This window comes from Callionymus lyra, chromosome 13 (assembly GCF_982586985.1).
Source record: "Callionymus lyra chromosome 13, fCalLyr1.hap1.1, whole genome shotgun sequence".
Taxonomy (NCBI): domain Eukaryota; kingdom Metazoa; phylum Chordata; class Actinopteri; order Syngnathiformes; family Callionymidae; genus Callionymus; species Callionymus lyra.
Window position 1 is genome coordinate 4,389,829 of NC_141830.1, and position 21,972 is coordinate 4,411,800.

Sequence of the window (21,972 nt, forward strand, 5' to 3'; positions counted from 1 at the left end):
TATGCTGACTTGCTACACTCTCACCCACCACTACTTTGCAGTCACTGATCTCCTTCATATTACATCGTCTATACAAGATGTAGTCTACCTGTGTGCTCTTACCTCCACTCTTATAAGTTACCCTATGCTCATGCCTCTTCTGGAAAAAAAAGTATTCACTATAGCCATTTCTATCCTTTTTGCAAAGTCTACCACCATCTGTCCCTCTGTGTTCCTGTCCTGGATACCAAACCTGCCCATCACTTCTTCATCACCTCTATTTCCTGCACCAACATGTCCATTGAAGTCTGCACCAATTACTGCTCCCTCACCTCTGGGGATATTCTGCATCACTTCATCTACCTCACTCCAGAATGTTTCCTTTTCCTCTAATTCACATCCCACCTGTGGGGCATAGCCACTTATAACATTTAACATCACTCCTTGAATTTCAAAATTCAGACTAATCAATCAATCTGACACTCTTTTCACTTCCAGGACATCCCTGGAAACACTTCTCTTTTAGGATGACCCTTAAATAGTCCTCTAGTGTAAAAACTGTAAAAACCTCATGCGTTGTGTAAGATTACCTCTAGTTCACCTAAATTCATTTTTGTGTGGTTAAGTAGCATGTTTACTCAACGATATATGATTGATAATCTGTGCTTTTGTATTGCTTTATTTCTATACAGTATCCCATCACATTGTGAATTGATCGATGAATTAGATCTTAAATTTAACTGTACATTTTTTTTCCGTTGCGGGTCTCATGTGTAAGATCTGATATAACAATGTCAGTTTCACTTGTGTGTTTTTGTTATTAATGAGCATTTTAATCAATGTACAAGTCTACCTCTGGTCAACCGAAAGAACATAATCACGTAAGGGTAGCTTAAGTCTCACTTAGATGTAAGATGAGGAGCACAGAGATTCAGAAGAATTGCTTCTCCTTTACAATAAGATAAACCAGTCAAGGTTGCTCCGTAGCTTTTTAGGATGCACACTGGACACCTCCCTATGGAAGTGTTCCAAGTATGTCCAACTGAAAGAACACCTATGGGCAGAGCAAGGCAACATTGTGAAGACAACCATTGAGGATGGAACGATTTTTTTTTAACATTCATAGTTTTTTGTTTTTTTCCTAGTATCAGACCAAGTATTAGACAAATGCAACAATAACGTGTCAAAATAACAGAAAAGTAGAATACACTTTTCCACAATTTACCTGTTTTTGAAATTAATGAATGGGTTACTAGCTAGTTATCTTTTTAACTTGTATTGTATGATAGCACTAGACAAAGGGATGCGTTTACAACAAGGACTATTGCCTCAAACTACATATAAACAATACAATTCTCCTCAGTATGATGAGCCTTTTCTCTTGTATCTAGAAACCCAATGCTAATAAGTATCCCTTCCCTCTTGTCTTATCTATCCAAACAATACCACCTCCTCCCCCTTCCTTTCATAATCTGTTATCGGCAGCTTGCAGTTGACTACATCTTTCCTCTGGGTGTCAGCACTGGCCTGATGCCTTATTCAGCCTAACAGCTCCTGCTTTATACTGCAGTTAAAATGATCACCCTCCTTCCTCTATTCTTCTAGTCTCATCTTTGCCTGTTTTTTTTTTAATAACAGAGTTTAAAAGGTCACCCCTTGTCTTTGGTGTTACAGGAAGGTGTCCCTTTTGCAAATGAGCAGCAGACTAGTGAGTACACACCCACATAATTACAGCGTTATTTTACGTCCATTTAAGTCCATTAAAAATATGTGTAAAGTAAATGCATCCAACTTACTATGCAAACATGATTTGCAATGTTGAAATTTTAAAAGGCAATGTCTAGTAAATGTTTTACTTGCCATTGCCTTCTGGTGAGGCCTAGAGGTACTTCTGAGAAGCTTCTGAAAGTCACCTAGGAATCAAGAGCATGGTCTTTGTCCTGGTTGTGGAATAACGGATCAGCAACTAATCCGCAGAAGGGCCCTTCATATGTGTTTTCGATCACTTTTTTTTAGAAGGATTCTCCCAGAATCTGGGGTACCGAACTTAATCTATTATACACAAGCTATTGAATAGATATAGGGCTGGGGTCAGAGTCAGGTCCACATTTCTGGTAACATGTTTTATCCAATTCAGTGAGGTTTGGAAACTGTACGCCCCTCATCACCAGGGTGGAGATGGTTTTCTCTCATTTGTCTCGCATCATATATAACTATTACCCTTGTAACCTGTGATGAAATGTACAAACGTTCATTCATAACCTGGAATTTGCATCCATTAAAATGACGTTTTTGTACTGTTGTTTGTTAACTTAGCAAGAATAATATAGAGAACATTAAGGAAGCTATGCATCGCGAGAAGTTGTTTTAACACCAAAGTAAAATTTGTCACAGATAAAGATTTCTGATCACTTGAATTGGTTTCTGTGATCAGAATATTCATGCTTCTGCTTAGATGTATGCTTGTTTAATAACCTGTATTTTAGAAAATGAAGGTGGGGGGTTTTTGTTCGTTTTTTTCAGTTTAACATCTTTATTTTCTGTATTAAAATTCCTACTTTGTGCGATAAATAATGTTTTTTATGATTGACCTTTTCACTGTATATGTTTAACTATTGACCGACTGAACCTGCTGTGATTCCATGAGTGAATATATTTGTTTCAATCCAATTCAAATACACAGAATCAACCAGTCATGCGGTAGTCATTGATTTGCTATCTGTCTACACGTTGGATACTTTGCCAGATATTATGCTACAGAAAATAATGAAATATAGCTTGATATAGACTATATGTTGCCTTGTGTGTTGAAGGTCACAATTGAGGTTGATTGGACATTGGCTGGTTGTAAGGACAAATAGTCTGATCATTATAAACTTTATATGCTCCAAATTGATTCTTTTATTGATTTTCTGAACCATTTTAAAATCAACTTCTGTTTTCATTTAATTGAAATCCTGTCTTTTTCAGTGCTTAAGCCTTTAATGTCTTTTTTATTCCAAGATAATTAAATACACAAAACATTACAACAAACGTCATACCTGTGACGTTCTGTGTTAATCTAATGTTGTTTATAGTAGTAGTTTTCTGTTCTACATAACATTGTAAATAACATTTATAGTGTAAACTAACGTAAACTGACTCATGTTCTCTATCTAACGTTTCAAAAACATGAGAATGTTTGTATTGTGAAGGAGGAAAATAAAAGAAAAAACCTGTTGAAAATGATCAAATATGTTTGCTAATTGTTGTAAGTATTAGTATCGAGTTGTACTATAGCAGTAATGATGTGTTTGTCAGTAGGTGGCTGGAGCACATGGGGAGAGTGGACACAGTGCAGCAACGACTGTGTTCAAACAAGGACTCGGACGTGCCAGTCAACCTCGGAGGAATCTTACCTGTGTGAAGGTGTACTGGAGGAGGGCAGACCATGTGCCTCTGAAGCCTGCTCCAGTGAGTTTATCATTGTAATGTTTCTAATGTGTTGAAATGTTGTTGTTTTTTAACTATATACAGTAAACTGTAAATGTAATATCTACCATTTTTATTACTCAATGTTTGCTATTTTCTAAATAATTGTTAATTGTTTTAAATAATCAATTTTGTTATCACTCTCTTCAATCAATATAAACTATGATTCATATGATAATATACTTAATTCAGTTCATTCATTTTTTTAATAAAGGGCTATCTTCTTTCATGGTGAATTAGTGGCTTAGTGAATGACACATAAAGGGTTAATCTTATAAAAACATAATAAACTATAAGCAGTGAAGAAAATATAACTAATAAGTAAGTAAGTAAGTAAGTAATTAGTATTTATTGAGCGCTTTTCTTGACCAGGGTCACAAAGCGCTTAAACAATCAAAAAATACCCAATACAATAATGTGGCCAAAATCTAAAGAAAAATATTATAAAGTGCAGTATTTCCTTTTCCACATTTTATGTTACAGCCTTATTCCATAATAAATTGAAAATAAATAATATCTCAAAATACTAGACAGAACACCCAAATAAAGTATGCACAGCCTCTACCTTGAAGCTCAAAGTTGAGTTCAGGTGCATTCTTTTTTCCACTGATCAACCTTGAGATATTTTTGCACCTTAGTCAAAGTATGGACCTTTGGTAAATTCAGATTGGAAAGACATACACCTGTCTTTATATCCCACAGTTGACACTAGGTGTTAAAGAATAAACTAAGTATTAAGCGAAGAGATTTATGTAGACCTCAGAGACCGGATTAATTGGAGGCAGAAGGCTCTTCCACAGCCTACAGAAAAAAATATACCGCTTTGAAGGTACAAAAGAGTTCAGTGGCCCCAATCTTTAGTAAGTGGAAAAACTTGGAACCACCAGTAGTCTTCCTAGAGCTGGCTGTCCATCTAAGCTAAGTGACCACTGCTTAGTAAAAGTCATCTAAAGGACTGTAGGGATAGTATTGGCCTGGTAACCTGAATCCAATTGGACTTTATCAGAGAGATCTGAAAATGGATTAACACCGACTAGGGATGCCCTATTCTATCCAGCCTCTTAAAAATGGATCGGGTAGGTCCGATCTATTGATCCAATCCATGTAGTGTAGATCTTTGTTTGCGCTGATGACATGCGATAGCACATGTCATGGTTCATCAACATTTGAGCAAATGTAAATAACTATGTTCTTGTTATTTTTCATTCATTTATTTGAACCAAACTAAATAAAAACGTATTTCACATTGTGACTATGGGATCTTAAGTTTTGAATTTTTTGTGGGGTGGGTGGATTGAATTCATTTTGGAAAATGTGGGTAAAGTTGTGTACACAAGGATGCACGCTCATGTATGGCTTCATGACAATGGCGAGTATAAAATCATTCTGGATTTCTTTGCCTTTAAATTAATTTCTAAAGTACAGTTAATAAGTAAAATAAATGTAGAAAATGAATAATAATAACGATAAAATAACAAATAAAATATCCCCAGAACAATTTCCAAAACCTTACCCTTTTTCACATATCATTGAAGCTCAATGCAGATGATCATATTAAGAGCTGTAGGTCAGGCTTTTCAACATATATACTATAGATAAATGTCATTAAGATGTACCCGTCGGTTAATGTGTGGGCAGCCAAAAAAGATAAATAATATAGGGATCATGAGATATTATCTTTTTTAATTCGTTTAAGAGATATTTTCGTGACAAAACATCCCTTAGTAGTCTTTTAAAAGCCAATTTCCTATTTATCTGTTCAAGTACATACTTTTTATTCAATTTTTCATGGCTGCTGTTGGCAAATCTTGTTCAGTGTCGGATTCTCACCGCAAGTGAAGCTAAGCATCCTCCAAAAAGTAAAAATAAACAAGAAGTAAAATATGTACCGTTGTGTGTTCATCTCATTGACTAAATATGTGAAAGAAGGTAAGGTAAGGTAAGGTAAGGCAAGGCATTCATCTTTGTTTAGAATCAGCTACTTATCACAGATAAAATTGCCACAATTTCCTTCAAATTCTTTTTCATCCTGCAGTGTCACAGTGGTTAGAGGGCACAGAATCTGAGCGTCAATTGACTTAAATGGGGAATCATAGTGGGTTGTTCCACTGCAGCAACACAAGACAGACATTGGATAAATGCTGGGCTTTAGACGCCCATTAGATGCTTAGTGTCCCTGGGGTTGTATAGAGCTGTGGGCTGACCTCGGCTTGCCCCCCGGATGTTTCGCTTTAGCGTGATGATTTATCGATCTGTCTCCGGCTGAATCTCTTTTTGATTGACGGGGAAATGATTGACTCAGCATTCAGCGGTCGCAACTAGTCCAGTGGCCATAATTTCCAAAATTTCCCTTTAAAGGAAAAGACTACTCATGTTATTAATTCTTAAGAGTTGTAAAAGTTTAGCTATGTTGGATATCAATAGAATTGCATTTGTTTACCCTGATATGAGCTACATTTTAAGAGCTATTGCCACTAACCCACACCTTCCAACTGGTGTTGCCTCTCCCTCTATAGGCAAAGGGCAACATCTTTCTCGCAGCCAATCTCTTCGCTCAGTAGACAGTCGAAAGCGTGATGATGTAGACAAGCAGAACCGGAGTGGACAACAGATCCCACAGACAGGTAGGACAACAGGATACCGAGGAATCCTATGAATTGTGGCAGGTTGAATGGATAGTTTATGCTCTTTTTTACATATTTTACACTTACTACATATCTTATACTTTTCAACATAGGATTCAATTATTAGGAGTCTTACACGAATGTACGAGGTAATACAAAATCCCATAAACAGTAACTAATATGAAACATCAATGAATTAATACATTTTTGCAATTAATTGGTTTTTTTTTTAGTATTATTTACTATAGCTCTCAAAACCGCTATAAAAAAAGAATGCAGTCTTTGTGCATTATCTCTGATAATTGTTGGCAAATGTTTCTGCTTGGAGGTGGATCCGCCTAGTGAGTTTACATACTTCAAATGATTGCCAAATACATAACAATAAATATTTACTTTTTTCAGAAGTCAATGCAAAACATTTGAATATATTTGTTGGCAACAAAGTGTTATTGCTTGAGGACATCAAGTCATGGCTGCATTAATCTGTTGCTGTTTTTTAAGCCACATTCATAGACTAGAAATGATTTGTAATGAGGCTGTTCTTGAATTGAGATCAGGCTAGATCAGGCTCCAGCCCTTACATCACAGCCTGGACCTCATCCTGCATGCTAATTAGTTATGGCCCTTTCCTTTTCCTTTTCTTTCTGCTGCCCCTTCTGTCCTTTCCCACCCCATCCCTCCTCAGTAGACTCAGCTTCAGGTGAGGAGTGGTCAGCGTGGAGTGTGTGTTCTGCCACATGTGGGGAGGGCTGGCAGAGCCGCACTCGTTTCTGTGTGTCCTCCTCCTACAGCACCCAGTGTAGTGGGCCACTGCGAGAGCAGAGACCTTGCAACAACTCTGCCATTTGTCCAGGTAAGTTCCCCTTGACGTGCCACCTCCCTGCGCTCACCCAGCCCTCACCTGGACCCTGCCTCACCCTGCTTCACCCTGCCCGCACCTTCTCTACTGGCACTTGGATATTCCATTGTTTGTTGTCTTTATGCATCGCTAAAGGGGTTTCATTGCTTTCACAATACAACAAAGTATAAACCTGGAATTATAAATGTGTATTCAATACTGACTCACTTTGTCCATAAATTATATTATTGCTGCTCTACTTGCAGTGCATGGTGCGTGGGATGAGTGGTCACCATGGAGTTTATGTTCGTCAACCTGTGGTCGAGGTTACAGATCTCGTACCCGGACCTGCACACCTCCCCAGTCTGGTGGTGATCCTTGTGATGGACCAGAAAAACAGACCAAATTTTGCAATATAGCTGTATGTCCAGGTGGGAACTTGTCTTGTTCATGGAACTAGTGTCAAGTCAAGTGTCAATGATAAAAGCTGATTGTATGCAATCTAACTTGCACAGAACATGTTTTAAGAATCATGAATTAAATTGCACATCAAATATTAAATTCTGCATATGAAAATAGTGTCTGTTAACATAAGTAGATCATGTTATTTAAGGTAACAGGAAGAGAATATTTATGTCCCCTCACTTACTATTCGTTGTACTGAAGCAAACAAATGATATTTTCATACATTTCCTATTCTCATTTACAGTTGATGGAGTGTGGAACGAGTGGTCTAGTTGGAGCTCGTGCTCAGCCTCCTGTGCAAACGGTACCATGCAGCGGACCAGAGAGTGTAACGGTCCATCATATGGGGGGTCGGAGTGCAGGGGGGATTGGATGGAGACGGTTGACTGCTTCCTAGGAGTGTGTCCAGGTATAAACTGATAGTACAGACTTGTTTTTTCTTCTTTAAATACTTATGTCCTGGAAAGTTTGTTAGGCTGTTTTAGGTCTGGTTGGACATTTATTGTTATATTATTGTGATATGAAGACGGAATTCCCAACAACAAAACTGGCCATTTTTATGTTACCAACGTTTCTATAAGTATCTTACTTCGTTCCTTTCATGTAAGTCTGATGCAAAGAAAATTGGGGTGTACTCTCAAAATAAAGGGTGACGTAAGGGGTAAGCGTAAGCTACTGGAAAAAAACAATCAATAAAGTTTTACCTTACCTTACCTTACCTTAATTATTATTAGTCATTGGCTCTTCCACATGATTGTCTTTATTGTTTAATAATAATAGCAACATCACATTTTAGTACTTAGTTACAGCCAAAGACAGGGGAACGTGGATGGATCAAGGCTTTTAAATATGGTGACCATTTTTCAAAATGGCTGTCAGTAATAACGTTTTTTAGAATTAATTCCACCTTAAAAATAGATATAATATGATAGAAGGATCACATTTGGCGAATATCACCCAGAGATACAGCACTAAAGGAAGACCAAGGGGAGGAGACAGGCTCAGAGACGACAGGGGGTCCACACAAAGGGGGATAGATTTTCTCTTCAACCCTGCCATCAATTTAAATTTGTTTTCGGATGAAATCAGATCTGGCAGTTTCCACCATCGCATTGTATGAAGACATCAGATCCCTGAGGTGAAGTATGTGCACCTCAAGTTTAGTGGACTTCCAGAGACGCTCAGATGATTTAACAGGTGCCACTTGATCCAGTATTTCGACACAACGAGTAGTGAAACAGTGAATCAAACTGTCCACGTACAGGCAGTGATCAAAGGAAAGAGGGTCAAACATAGCAGAAAAACTGTCTGCAGTATCGGCTGAGATAACATGCATCTGAGACCTAACTTTCAAAGGCTTAGGTTCAGGGATGAAGTCCAGGTTAAAAAAGACAAGAGGGGGCTTGTAGAATCAACCAAGATCATCTGAGACTCAAAAGAAGTGAATTCCTGTGTCTGAATCACTTTACAAGAACAGCTCTCCCTATAAATTGAGAGGCGATGCTTCCCCAAGACAGCGCTTCCTACTGGACAGAGTTCATTCAGATGAATAAACTCTTCCTCTCTCTGCCAAGTCTCAGACAGACATAATAAATCCAAATTTACTCTTGTAAAAAGATCATTAAGAGTAAAGGATTTATAAGTAATGGAGTGAACATTCAAAAGTCCCACGTTCACCACCGATGAGGTCAACTGGTCACTGACAGGCGCTCAGAGCGGGGTCTGGGCAGACGGCAGTGCTGACGTGTCGTCACACTCTTCTTTGTCTCATCCTGACCTGTACTCCGGTTCTCCTTCTCGGTTTCTTGTGAAAATCGCCTGGTACCCAAGAGATCAACAGATATACTCTAAGTCGATAAGAAGCGGAGGAGGAAACAAACTCACGGGACGTTGGTAACTGTCGCGAGTGAAGTCCTCCATCGACTCTCTGATGTTGAAAAGAGCATCACGATCCAAGATGCTTGAGACATATCTTTGGTGATATGAGCATAATATCCGGACAAGTATTTGTTAAAACGACTGTTTTTGGCAATTATTGCAGGGGCTCTAACAGCCGCTCAAAGGCTTACCGGAAGTGTAAGGAAAATAATAAAGGAAAAATAGAAAATAATAAAAAAGAATAAAGGAAAGAAAGAAATGAGAAATAAAAAAGGAAAATGTAACATTAGTAAGACTTTCAGGGTCAAGAAGTGGACACCATTACAACAAATGTGTATTGGGGTAGAGTTTGTAGAGGAGGTGGAGCTCTCTTAATACCTGGGTGTCATAATGGACAAATGGAAACTCTGTCCATATATATAACTGTTTGTGACTCTAACGTATTAGTGCCTTGGTTTGAGTTTTCATTTACTTATGTATTTTTTTGGTATGTTTTAACATTTCAAATACACTTGCCATGCAAGATATCCGTGCTAGCAAAAGTCCATTACGATAAAAAACATACATACACTTACTAATAAGTTCAAAACAAAATAAACAGTTATTAGAGGCACTAGTACTAGGATTTACTATACAAAGTATAATAAATTGCATTGTCTATATGTCTTCCTCAGTGGATGGAAGGTGGCAGTCCTGGTCTTTGTGGTCAGGGTGTTCGCAGACATGTGGTGGAGGAACGGAGAAGAGATCTAGGACTTGTTATGGGCCATTTTTTGGTGGGAGTCAGTGTCCTGGCGATCAAGAAGAGGCTCGCAGCTGTAATGAAAACAAATGCCCAGGTCAGTTACATTCCAATATATCAATAAATCTATATCTTTAGCCCACGTGATCCTTTCTTGGAGCAGAACCACATGAGATTTGTCGAGAAGACAACTATTCAAATGTTGCCTGGAAAACCACTCCGGCAGGGGATACTGCAGCGGTGCGATGCCCTCCTAATGCAATAGGTACATATCTATGGTTCTCAATCAACCGTTGATCACCTTTTCACCAGCTCTTTACTTACTAAGTTATTACTGGCTCCTTTCAGGTCTCATTCTTCGCCGCTGCGTCCTGAACGAGGAGGGTAATGCGTACTGGGAGAATCCCACTTATATGAAGTGTGTTTCCAATGATTATCGCAGCATACAGACATCGGTAGGTGCCAACTTTTCATTACTTTATTTGAGTTCATCCAAATTTTGTTGTCTTTATGTTATCTTACTGTCTTCACAGACCTCATTTGGTGAACATTAGAGCATGTTTATGTGTAATGGGAAGTCCTATTTTAGTAAGGATCTGACAGCCTGACGACAATATTAGAGCATTGTATGGGAAAATGGGAATTATATATAAACTAAAACATTATAGACCATTATGGAAATAAGTTATCTCGACACTGGTAGGGACAATGTATTTATGGAGTTGTTCTTAAATTGCTGCCTTTTCAAGCGCAAAGTCATTTGTATTTATTCTGGTCAACAAACATAAATGGTCGCTAAGAATGTTATAACATATTTTTTTTCTTTCCGATAGACACGAGAACATCTGTCTAAAGCACAACGTGGCCTTGTTGGAGATGGAGTTTCTGAAGTCATGGCAAAGTTGAAGGACACCTCAAGTGATGGGACCAGCTACAGCGGCGACTTAATTGCCAGCCTGGATGTACTGAAGAACATGACAGAGATCTTCCGAAGGGTCTACTACAGTCCAAGTGGGGTAGACATCAGGGTAAAAGACTATTTAATGTATCAGAAATCTACCCTTATTAGTCAGTTTTTTGCATTGTTATCTGGAAGTTTTTTGTTGTGCTTGTCACCAGGTAAGTCTCTACCTTCTGTGATTGATTGACTGTGTTAGTGTTTACCAAGCTTATCATTGGTTTAGTAATAACCTCATTAATAACCTTTAATACACCTCTGGCAGGTTGTCATGTTGAATGTGAATATGTTCAGAGCTAATGCACTAAGACACACAAAGCTTATACGTCTTTAAAATTATTTTCCATCAATGGCATAAGACATAAATTATCAAAAAGGGAAGGAGACAACATCAGTTGGTTGAAAAGCCCATGGACAAAAAAGCTTATCAACAATGTTGAAATGTGTTTGTAAATACCATTGTGACATTACGTACAATAAGTGAATATTAAATGTTTTATCTTCGTATGATTGGGAAAATGTTAAATGTGACATTTTTTTTTAATGCAATTATGTTTTGATTTTTAATATATAAAGACTAATCTGATACCTTTTTTTCAGTTGTTATTTTAACAATAATGTTTAAAACAGCAAATATGAATTCATTTTAAACAAAAATTATAATATTTATAGACCTTCTAAAAGTCCTGATGGCTACAATGTTCTCCACACAAAAATGAATGTAGTCATTGACCATGTTTCAATATCCTCTCCATGAGCATCACTTTATAATTATGTCCCATTACAGTCATTGGCTGGGATTAATTACAATTATGCCCAATATTAATATACTTATACACATATAAACACAAATACAGTTTTGAAATAAATACGTGCTCAATAAACAGAAACACTAAATGCATCAAATCTTTCTGCTATGTTTGTAAAACCCTCAGGGTTATTAAAAAACACCAAAGTGCTACAATTCAATGCCACAGAGAGGAATTGTAGCAAGGTTAGCACCTCCAGAATTGACGATAGTGTTTGTCACGACCATTTTAAAACCATTATGTATTATTGTTTACTCAACTTCAAAGAAAGTAAAAAATAAAAACTTTTTTCTTTTTTTAGTTGTATGTAATTTTTGTATGTATGTATATGAGACACATTTAAATGAAAATATGCTTTCATTTTTTGTCTTTTATTTGTAAAACACACGTTATTTTGGTTGTTTTTGGATAAACATTGTATTTTTTTTCTTCAACAGAACTTTGTCCAGTCAGTCAGTAATCTATTAATGGAGGAGAACAGGGTGAGATGGAAGGAGGCACAGCTGGTAAGTATCTGCTATTGGATAAAATATAATATAAATAACACATCATTGCTATTGTGTAATGTATGCAATGTATTGCTACGACAATCAATCACCATCTGTTGGAGTGGAATCAAATAATGAAGTTAGAAACTGCATTTCCAGCAGAAGAAGTGGGATTAACAGTGGTGTAGCGGTGTGGTTAGACCTAGTGCTTCACATCGTGACGGTTGCAGGATTACTTACTGCTTGACACAACCCACATCCTTTATGTGTAGAGTTTGTGTGTTTGTCCCATCCTTGTGTGGGTTTGCTGCAGGCGCTCCAATCTTCTCCCACAGTTAAAAAACATACAGAGGTTGATTGAGTAATCTAAATTGTCCTAAGGTCACTATGGAATGATGGTTTGTCTAAGTTTGCCTTGTAATATCCTACAAGTACAAACCTAAGAGAAGCCAAGCAACAGAAAAAGCGCATCATGGCACTGTTTGCAGGCGGCAAATAGAGGCTTTCAACAAAAAAAAACCAGTCTTTTCAATTAAATATGGGGGTGGGGTGATGTTGTTTGGCTGCATCTGGCACTTTATTGTTTGAATGTATCTATGGCATCATGCTATACGACTTGTAAAGGTTAAATATATAGTAAAACAACAGTTCTGAGATGGCATCCTTGAAATCTGAAAGCCCTGAAGCAGTTTTTGAAAGTACAAGTCTTATGTGTTCTGTGCTAAAATTGTAGTAGAGATTTCGAAGAAAAACATTTATGATTACCGGAAGCCATTTAATTAAATGATTGTTTTCAAAAGATGTGCTACCAGAAGCCACCAAATAGTTTTGTCGACTAAAAATTTTTAAATCATGTTGTATGTTTTGTATAAAGTTGAAATGTATGTCGCTCCAATGTAAAAGTAAATTGTGTTTTGGGTGATTTCTACCCAGAGTCCGAAGACATACAGAAGTTGATTAAAAACTTGGGGATATTTTCAGTAGATTAGTGCGTCAAGAAGAAGTCTTTCTGTGGTCTTTCTGCAGTTCCCATAGTGCAGAGAAAGACAAAGAGACGACAAACTGCTGGTTCAGCAGCACTCGATGTCTTTGTGTTGTGTATTCAGGTTAATCATTATTAACATTACTAATAATATCATTTCTTTCTTAGCTAGGGCCGAATGTCAAAGAGTTGTTTCGGCTGGTGGAAGAATTTGTTGACGTCATCGGACTACGGCTGAAGGACTTCCAGGACATGTACGAGGTCACGGATAACTTAAGTAAGTTAACACCTACAGTGCCTTGCGAAAGTATTCGGCCCCCTTGAACCTTTCAACATTTCGCCACATTTCAGGCTTCAAACATAAAGATATAAAATTTTAATTTTTTGTCATGAATCAACAACAAGTGGGACACAATCCAGAAGTGGAACGAAATTTATTGGATAATTTAAACTTTTTTAACAAATAAAAAACTGAAAAGTGGGGCGTGCAATATTATTCGGCCCCCTTGCGCTAATACTTTGTAGCGCCACCTTTTGCTGCAATTACAGCTGCAAGTCGCTTGGGGTATGTCTATCAGTTTTGCACATCGAGAGACTGGAATTCTTGCCCATTCTTCCTTGCAAAACAGCTGGAGCTCAGTGAGGTTGGATGGAGAGCGTTTGTGAACAGCAGTCTTCAGCTCTTTCCACAGATTCTCGATTGGATTCAGGTCTGGACTTTGACTTGGCCATTCTAACACCTGGATACGTCTATTTGTGAACCATTCCATTGTAGATTTGGCTTTATGTTTTGGATCATTGTCCTGTTGGAAGATAAATCTCCGTCCCAGTCTCAGGTCTTTTGCAGACTCCAACAGGTTTTCTTCCAGAATGGTCCTGTATTTGGCTCCATCCATCTTCCCATCAATTTTAGCCATCTTCCCTGTCCCTGCTGAAGAAAAGCAGGCCCAAACCATGATGCTGCCACCACCATGTTTGACAGTGGGGATGGTGTGTTCAGGGTGATGAGCTGTGTTGCTTTTACGCCAAACATATTGTTTTGCATTGTGGCCAAAAAGTTTGATTTTGGTTTCATCTGACCAGAGCACCTTCTTCCACATGTTTGGTGTGTCTCCCAGGTGGCTTGTGGCAAACTTTAAACAAGACTTTTTATGGATCTTTGAGAAAAGGCTTTCTTCTTGCCACTCTTCCATAAAGGCCAGATTTGTGCAGTGCACGACTGATTGTTGTCCTATGGACAGACTCTCCCACCTCAGCTGTAGTTATCTGCAGTTCATCCAGAGTGATCATGGGCCTCTTGGCTGCATCTCTGATCAGTCTTCTCCTTGTTTGAGATGAAAGTTTGGAGGGACGGCCGGGTCTTGGTAGATTTGCAGTGGTCTGATACTCCTTCCATTTCAATATAATTGCTTGCACAGTGCTCCTTGAGATGTTTAAAGCTTGGGAAATCTTTTTGTATCCAAATCCGGCTTTAAACTTCTCCACAACAGTATTTCGGACCTGCCTGGTGTGTTCCTTTGTCTTCATGGTTCTCTCTGCGCTTTAAACAGAACCCTGAGACTATCAAAGAGCAGGTGCATTTATACGGAGACTTGATTACACACAGGTGCATTCTATTTATCATCATCAGTCATTTAGGACAACATTGGATCATTCAAAGATCCTCACTGAACTTCTGGAGCGAGTTTGCTGCACTGAAAGTAAAGGGGCCGAATAATATAATATTGCACGCCCCACTTTCCAGTTTTTTATTTGTTAAAAAAGTTTAAATTATCCAATAAATTTCGTTCCACTTCACGATTGTGTCCCACTTGTTGTTGATTCATGACAAAAAATTAGTTTATTAAAAGTTTATATCTTTATGTTTGAAGCCTGAAATGTGGCAAAATGTTGAAAGGTTCAAGGGGGCCGAATACTTTCGCAAGGCACTGTAAGTGTAGATTGTCCTATTCTTAGCTGTCATCAACAGTGTTTTCACTCTCACAACAGGAATTACCAATTAGTTAAGTTTAAGTCAGTGAACTGATAAGTCAATTTTACTCAGTGTGAGAGAAAACACAGATAACACTAATTAACGAGGTGAACCTAAGTGCCTCTCTTTTGTGGAGACAGAAACAACCGAAAAAAAAAAAGTGGAATGTTTTGTCTTTTAATTGTTTGAGCAGACCTAATATGAACAAAACAAATGATACAGTGAGCATAGTCCAGTGACGTGCAGTGAGGTTCATGGTTAGTTTCAGTTTTACAAGTATATTAATCCAGAATGGTAACTTATTCAATCGGCTCCTGGTTATTTCATATCGCAACAGCATTCTTCACACACACATGCGCACAGGTTTAAAAATATATGATATAATTATTCAGTTCTCCAAAAGCTTTATTGTGGTGATATTTTGTGATATATTAGTCTACATCCCTAGTGTTCGATTGTGGATAAATATTGATTTATACCATTATAAACTTCATATTTGACATTGACATAAGAGTCATAGATGAAATATTATGTTTTAATTATCAATTTATTTAAAATTGTATATTAAAAATCTTTCACCTGCCATATTTAATGAACAGATTATATAGATATAGAAAAAATGAATGAACTGATTAATCATTTAAAATAAGGATCAGGAAACGTAGATTTTAAACGGTATAGAATACGACCGTGATATTAATTTGGTTAATATATCATGGTTCCTTTCATGATAGACCAGCCTTTGGTTGATATTGATTGGTTAATATGTCATGGGGCCTTCTGTGATTGGGATTGAGATTCAAGCAAAAAGGAATAGAGTTTATTATCATAAAAATATAAATATTGACTATTAAATGGGTCAATATAAGTGTGAGAAAAACAAAGAACATTTTATTTAGGGCCAAAATTTAGTTTTTAAATAAGTTCTATTGTACTTTTCTTAGTCTTATCTCTTTTTATACGATTGAAATCAAAATTGTTTCTGGTCTTACCTTTGTCAGTAGATAAAATCGAAGCTTCTGTCCTTAGCCACACAAACCTCCGTTACTTTGATGTAAAAGTACACCTTATTTACTTCAGTTTTAAAAGTCCCTCCGCCTAAGTGGAGATGTGACGTAGTTTGATGAGACGCAGTAGTGTTTGCCTCAAAGTAGCCTTTTCACTGCGGTTTTATTTCCGATCAGTGAAACTAAATAAGACCCTAACAAACAGTAAACTTTAATGGTTAAAAACATCAGCCACACTGTTGAAAATCAAGGCAAATAAATGTATCTGTGAGCATCATATTGGCGACATTCAGATATATGGCCACCGGTATGCGCCAAGTGCATGTATCAACACAGTTTGTGATGGATTGCACATTTAGAGGTGAGGCATTGCCTCCCCTGACCGCACGTCCCTGATGGAAAATAAAAATGTAGTCAAAACAGTAGGTATTGTATAAGGACAAGCAACAGTGATTTTGCTTAGCAAACAGTCAAAACAATATACATACAATCGTGAATTAAAATAGAATCAAATCCTTTAACACCAAAAGCTATCACACACTAGCTATTATATGAAGAGCTTTATATGAAAATATGTACAATATTTAGAATGTTGTCTATGTATTATGTATTTTTAACTACACATATTTTGTAACTATTTAAAAAATATTCTTAAACATTAAAATAACTCATTTTTCATTTAAATATTTTTTCCAAAGCCTTTGGAAAGAATATTTTCTACTGCAAAACTCATAAAAACAAACATACAACCACGAGAAAAACATTTCAGCAGGGTATGCAATCAGAATCGGGCATCAACGAGGTATTACGACGATGGATTGCCAGTTTAAAACCAATATAGGTATGCTAGTGAGAGAATACATTCACATATTGTTTTGATGGAAATGCCATGTTTGTGGGTGACTTCATCAATCACAACCCAAGCACACCCCGTCTTCAATGACGGGGGTGCAAATAAGAGCAACAATACATAAATTGTGTCTGTCTTTGTGTACGTGATCTGCAGTGCTGAGCATCCACAAGCGTCCAGTGGTGGGTCACACAGACATCAGCTTCCCCATGAAAGGATGGAGGGGTATGGCAGACTGGGCCAGGACCTCGAAGGACAGAGTTCATATTCCCAAAAACATTATGACAACAAAGACAGGTAAGAGTAGTGTTTCAAATGTATTATGTAAAAAAAAATGTTCTAGCTAATCAGATTTGCATGACTTGATAAGATGATGTGATACTGAAAATAAACTGAAGGGTTTCTTTCTACGACTACAAATAGGTTACCTCAGAACCAACTAAGGCTGATAACCAATGGAAAAAAGTATTTGACTCCTCTCCGGCAGCTAACAAATTAGGTTTTTAAAATCACTAAGATATGCCTCTATTCCTACAAAATTAAAATCAACACCCTTTTAAAAGGGTCAGTCTCTCTCTGCAAACACTGGTTCCCTTTGTCAACCAATTACTTAAATATATTAAAGACAAAAAAAGTAGTCTTGGGTTCATTCATGGGCAAATGAACACTCTAATAGCAACACAAATGAAATGTGGAAAAAGAATGACTGTATCGTTTGATGGGCAGTAATACTGAAATGAAGTTATAACCTCCTAGTTTGTGTCTGTAACATGAATACTGTGAACGTTATAATTGAACGGGTCATTACACAAACAAACTCACACACATACACACATTAACGAACCAATATTGACTATTAAATGGGTCAATATAAGTGTGAGAAAAACATTAAGGCTAAAATTTAGTTTTACAATAAATTCTATTGTATTTTTCTTAGTCTTATCTCTTTTTATCTCAGTAGATAACATCTAAGCTCCTGTCCTTAGCCACACAAACCTCCGTTACTTTGATGTAAAAGTACATGTTTTTAACATGAATACTGTGAACTGTAACATGAATGTCTGTAACATGAATACTGTGAACGTTATAATTGAATGGTATACGTCGGGTCATTACACAAACAAAGTCACACATACACACAATAACAAACCATTAGCTTCACTTCTTAAACGACGCAAGTGCATCACACTGCATGTTTGTTTTCACTCACTTGAAGTTAAAACTGTTTTTTAATGCATTATACTTTTTCTTGGAGGATTGAGGAGGCCTACCAGTGTTCCCAAATTATATTCACCCAGTACAGACTTGTTTTGGAATTTTATTGATTTAAAATGTGATGTTAGCAGTTAGCAACTTAAATGCCAGTAGGTAAGGTTAGGTAGAACTTTATTGATCACTCAGGAGGTCTCCTTCGGAAAATGGCTTTTTTTCTAATTAGCCAGAGCAATACAGAAATTTTTCATAAAAAATAAATAAAAATAAAATAAGAACAAGAACAAAGACAAATAAAGAGAAAGAACAAGATGATACAATCTAAGTCTAAGATAAAGAACATAGAATTAATGAGTTGACACTGGTGTTGGTAAGCTGCGGCTTCAAATATCATAACAAAGTAAACTCGAAGGTAATTTGAGGTTTAACCTACATTAAGTATAAGGTAGAGAAAAACCAGTCCCAGCGAATCATGAGAACAATAGTGGCCAGGAAAGAAAAATGTGTGAACATTCTTCTGCTGCGAGCGGCTGAGATGGAACGAGAGACGAGGGGAAGGAGAGCTAATGGTGCCGGTAAAATGAAGAAAGAGGGAGATAACAAAATTTGAGAACAATGGGAGCAGAGTATCTGTCTAGACAGTTTGAAGAGAGATCTTGGATCCGCTGACACCTTTGAGCGACTTGAAGGTGACTGCAGCGATGAGGATCAGGAGCTTCAACCCTAACTTGAGATGTATGGGGAGGAAGAGGGATGTGTGCATGCAGTAGATATAGATTTAAACTTGAAAGCGAGTGATGATTGGTTCACAGAGGAGATGTTATATTTGATTGGTCAGCTGTTTGAGAAGCGAGAAGAGTGGTGAAAGAGTATGAATGGAGAGAAAGTGAAAGTGATACTCCCTGCTGAGTGTGTTAGAGTTAAGAAGAAAAATGTCAACTGGATTGAACTTTGGCTAAGCTTTATATGTTTTTATTTTTACGTAGGACGGAGCTGTTATTGGCCAAGTATGTTTGATGATTTATATTTATACTTTTATATACATTTATTATATGCAATATTTAAAACATTATTTATTCAGTTTATATTATATTGCTCTATATAAGTTATTAATATTTATATTTATACAATCACCCTATGCTGTGTTTTTTAAACGGTTGCCAAGCAACGAAATTTAGTTTCCAGATTTTCACTGCTGTATTCTTTTGTGCAATGACAATAAAGAAAGTCTAAAGTCCATCAAGATTCAACATTCAAGACCAGCTTTATTCGCCAGAACATATTGGTTTACATACAATGATTTTTTTGTGGTTGTGGACCACTCCGGAATTTGTAACAAAAATTAGAATAGGTATAAACAATATGTACAAAATAAACAAGATATATAAGAGAAATAATTATAATACTAATAAACACAATGAATGAGTATAAATGGCATGGTGGGGGTTAACTGTTCATGAGTGAGATGGCGGAGGGGAAGTAAGTGTTCTTGTGGCGGGTGGTTCTTGTCCGCAGGGCTCTGTAGCACCTGCCCGAGGGTAGGTGGCAGAAAAGGGAGGATCCAGGGTGAGTCGGGTCTTTGATGATGTTCCCTGCTCCCTTTTTGGTCCTTCCTGGTCCTTGACTTGTACAGTTACTAGAAGTCTCCTCCTGTCCTGCTGTCTGGCCGCTGCGAACCACACAGTGATGGAGGAGAAAAGCACCGACTGGATGATTGCACTGTAGAAATGAATCAACAGATGCTTCAACATGCTGTTTCTCCTCAGCTGAGTCAGGAAGTACATCCTCTGCTGTGCCTTCTTCAGGATGCACGTTATGTTAGCCTTCCACTTCAGGTCCCGGTAGATTGTTGTTCCCAGGAACTTGAAGGAGTCCACGGCTGCCACAGGGCTGCTGTTGAAGGTGAGGGGGCATAGGGTTGAGGGGTGCCCCCTGAAGTCCACTGTCATCTCCACAGTCCTGAGCATGTTCAGCTATAGATTGTTCGTGCTGCACCAGGCAGATGACAGTTGTGTCGTCTGCAAACTTCAGGAGTTTGATGGCAAGGTGTTCAGAGGTGCAGACGTTGGGGTAGAGGGAGAAGAGCAGTGGAGAGAGGACGCATCCCTGTGCACCGGTGCTGATTGTCAGTGTGGTGGAGGAGACCTCTCATAGTCTCACCTGCTGGCTCCTGCCTGTCAGGAAGTTGGTGAGCCACTTACAGATGGAGTCGGTCACGTTCAATTGGGAAAGTTTGCGGGAGAGGGTGCCAGGTATGATGGTGTTGAATGCCGAGCCAAAGGATCCTGGCGTAGTTCCATGGGCTGTCTAGGTCATCCACTGACCTGCTCACACTATAGGCGAACTGCAGGGGGTCCAGCAGGGGTCCTTTTGCTGTCCTCGGATGGTTCAACACAAGTCTCTTGAAGGACTTCATGACCACAGACGTCAGGACCACTGGTCTGTAGTCATTAAGTTAAGTGATGAAGGGTTTATTGGGAACCGGGATGATGGCGGAGCGCTTGAAGATGGAGGGGACTTCACACTCCTCCAGGGAGCTGTTGAAAATCCTGGTGAAGACTCGAGCCAGCTCAGAAGCACAGGTTTTGAGGCAGGAGGGTGACACTCTGTCTGGGCCCGGTGCTTCTGGTCTTCTGTCTATGAGTCACCTCCTATACATTCACTGTCAGTCAACGTACTGGGCTGAGGTGGGGGGAAGCCTGAAGTGTGACGGGGGATGGTGGTGGGGTAGTGTGGGCTGTTTGAGGTGTGCTATTGTCCTTTCCAAAACAGCATCCGATCCATATCCAAACGTTTTCTGCACAACAAGAGTTATGCTTCACAGTTAAATGCTGACTAATCCAATCTGTAAACAATAGATATAAATTGCTAGGCGTACCCAGGACACCAAGACACCCTGTCTATGTCCAGAAATCGAACCCCTCACTGAAAACGAGTGTGACTAACTACTGGCTATGTAAGCCCTGCAACTGCTTGAATGGGGATCAGACGGCCCCAATCTCCTGATTCCGATTGCTTCTAGAGTTACCCCCACAGGTCAACAGGCCAATACCTCTTCCAGATCCACAAAACACATGTGAACAGGTTTGGTCAAACTACGATGTACCCTCAAGGATCTTGCCGAAAGTATAGAATATATATATTCCACGACCCAGAAGAAAAACCATTGCTCCTCCTGAATCTGGGATTAGTTTGGACTCTCGTTTCCACGACCCTGAATAGCCCTTCCTTATTAAATATAGCAAACACCATTATGGCCTTTCAATCCAAAGGCATTGCCACCAATGTCCATGCAATGCTGCAGTGGTGTGTCATTCACAAACCCACACCATCCACACCTGCCTCCAAGAGCTTTTAAACTGCCCTAAGCAACCTCATCCCTAAAGATGGAGAAGCAAAAATGAAAGTTCCCTGAACCAATCATAGTCATATTAATGTGAACACAAAAAGATTAGTAGAATGACATTAAAATGAAGAATGTAATTGTTGGTTGCTTTGGTTCAGAAAACAGTAATAGTTTAAATGGTTTAAAAATAAATAAATAAATAAACAAACATGAAAAAACAAGTTATCTTTCAAAATGTCAATAGTAAGAAGATAAAATAGATTAAATTGTGTCTCACCTCCATGCTAAACCTCTTCTCTGACTCCATTCCTGAAAGCGACCTCCTCCTCTCGCCTCACTTGTCTCCGCCTG

At 38.2% G+C, this 21,972-nt stretch overlaps 1 protein-coding gene across 5 annotated transcripts in view; it reads left to right on the plus strand.

Annotated features, from left to right (window-relative positions):
• The window catches only part of LOC148067008 (adhesion G protein-coupled receptor B1-like), a 112,250-nt gene that overhangs the window by 41,718 nt on the left and 48,560 nt on the right, over positions 1 to 21,972 (plus strand). For 3 of the 5 annotated variants that reach the window (XM_087805457.1, XM_087805461.1, XM_087805459.1), the window contains exons 3-14: positions 3,280 to 3,432; positions 5,967 to 6,074; positions 6,760 to 6,927; positions 7,179 to 7,343; positions 7,622 to 7,786; positions 9,930 to 10,094; positions 10,161 to 10,262; positions 10,346 to 10,452; positions 10,831 to 11,025; positions 12,202 to 12,270; positions 13,403 to 13,511; positions 17,220 to 17,360. In XM_087805457.1, coding sequence (XP_087661583.1) covers positions 3,280 to 3,432; positions 5,967 to 6,074; positions 6,760 to 6,927; positions 7,179 to 7,343; positions 7,622 to 7,786; positions 9,930 to 10,094; positions 10,161 to 10,262; positions 10,346 to 10,452; positions 10,831 to 11,025; positions 12,202 to 12,270; positions 13,403 to 13,511; positions 17,220 to 17,360 — 1,647 coding nt within the window. The remainder of the gene's footprint in view (positions 1 to 3,279; positions 3,433 to 5,966; positions 6,075 to 6,759; positions 6,928 to 7,178; positions 7,344 to 7,621; positions 7,787 to 9,929; positions 10,095 to 10,160; positions 10,263 to 10,345; positions 10,453 to 10,830; positions 11,026 to 12,201; positions 12,271 to 13,402; positions 13,512 to 17,219; positions 17,361 to 21,972) is intronic. The other 2 variants (XM_087805458.1, XM_087805460.1) reach the window with 2 other exon arrangements.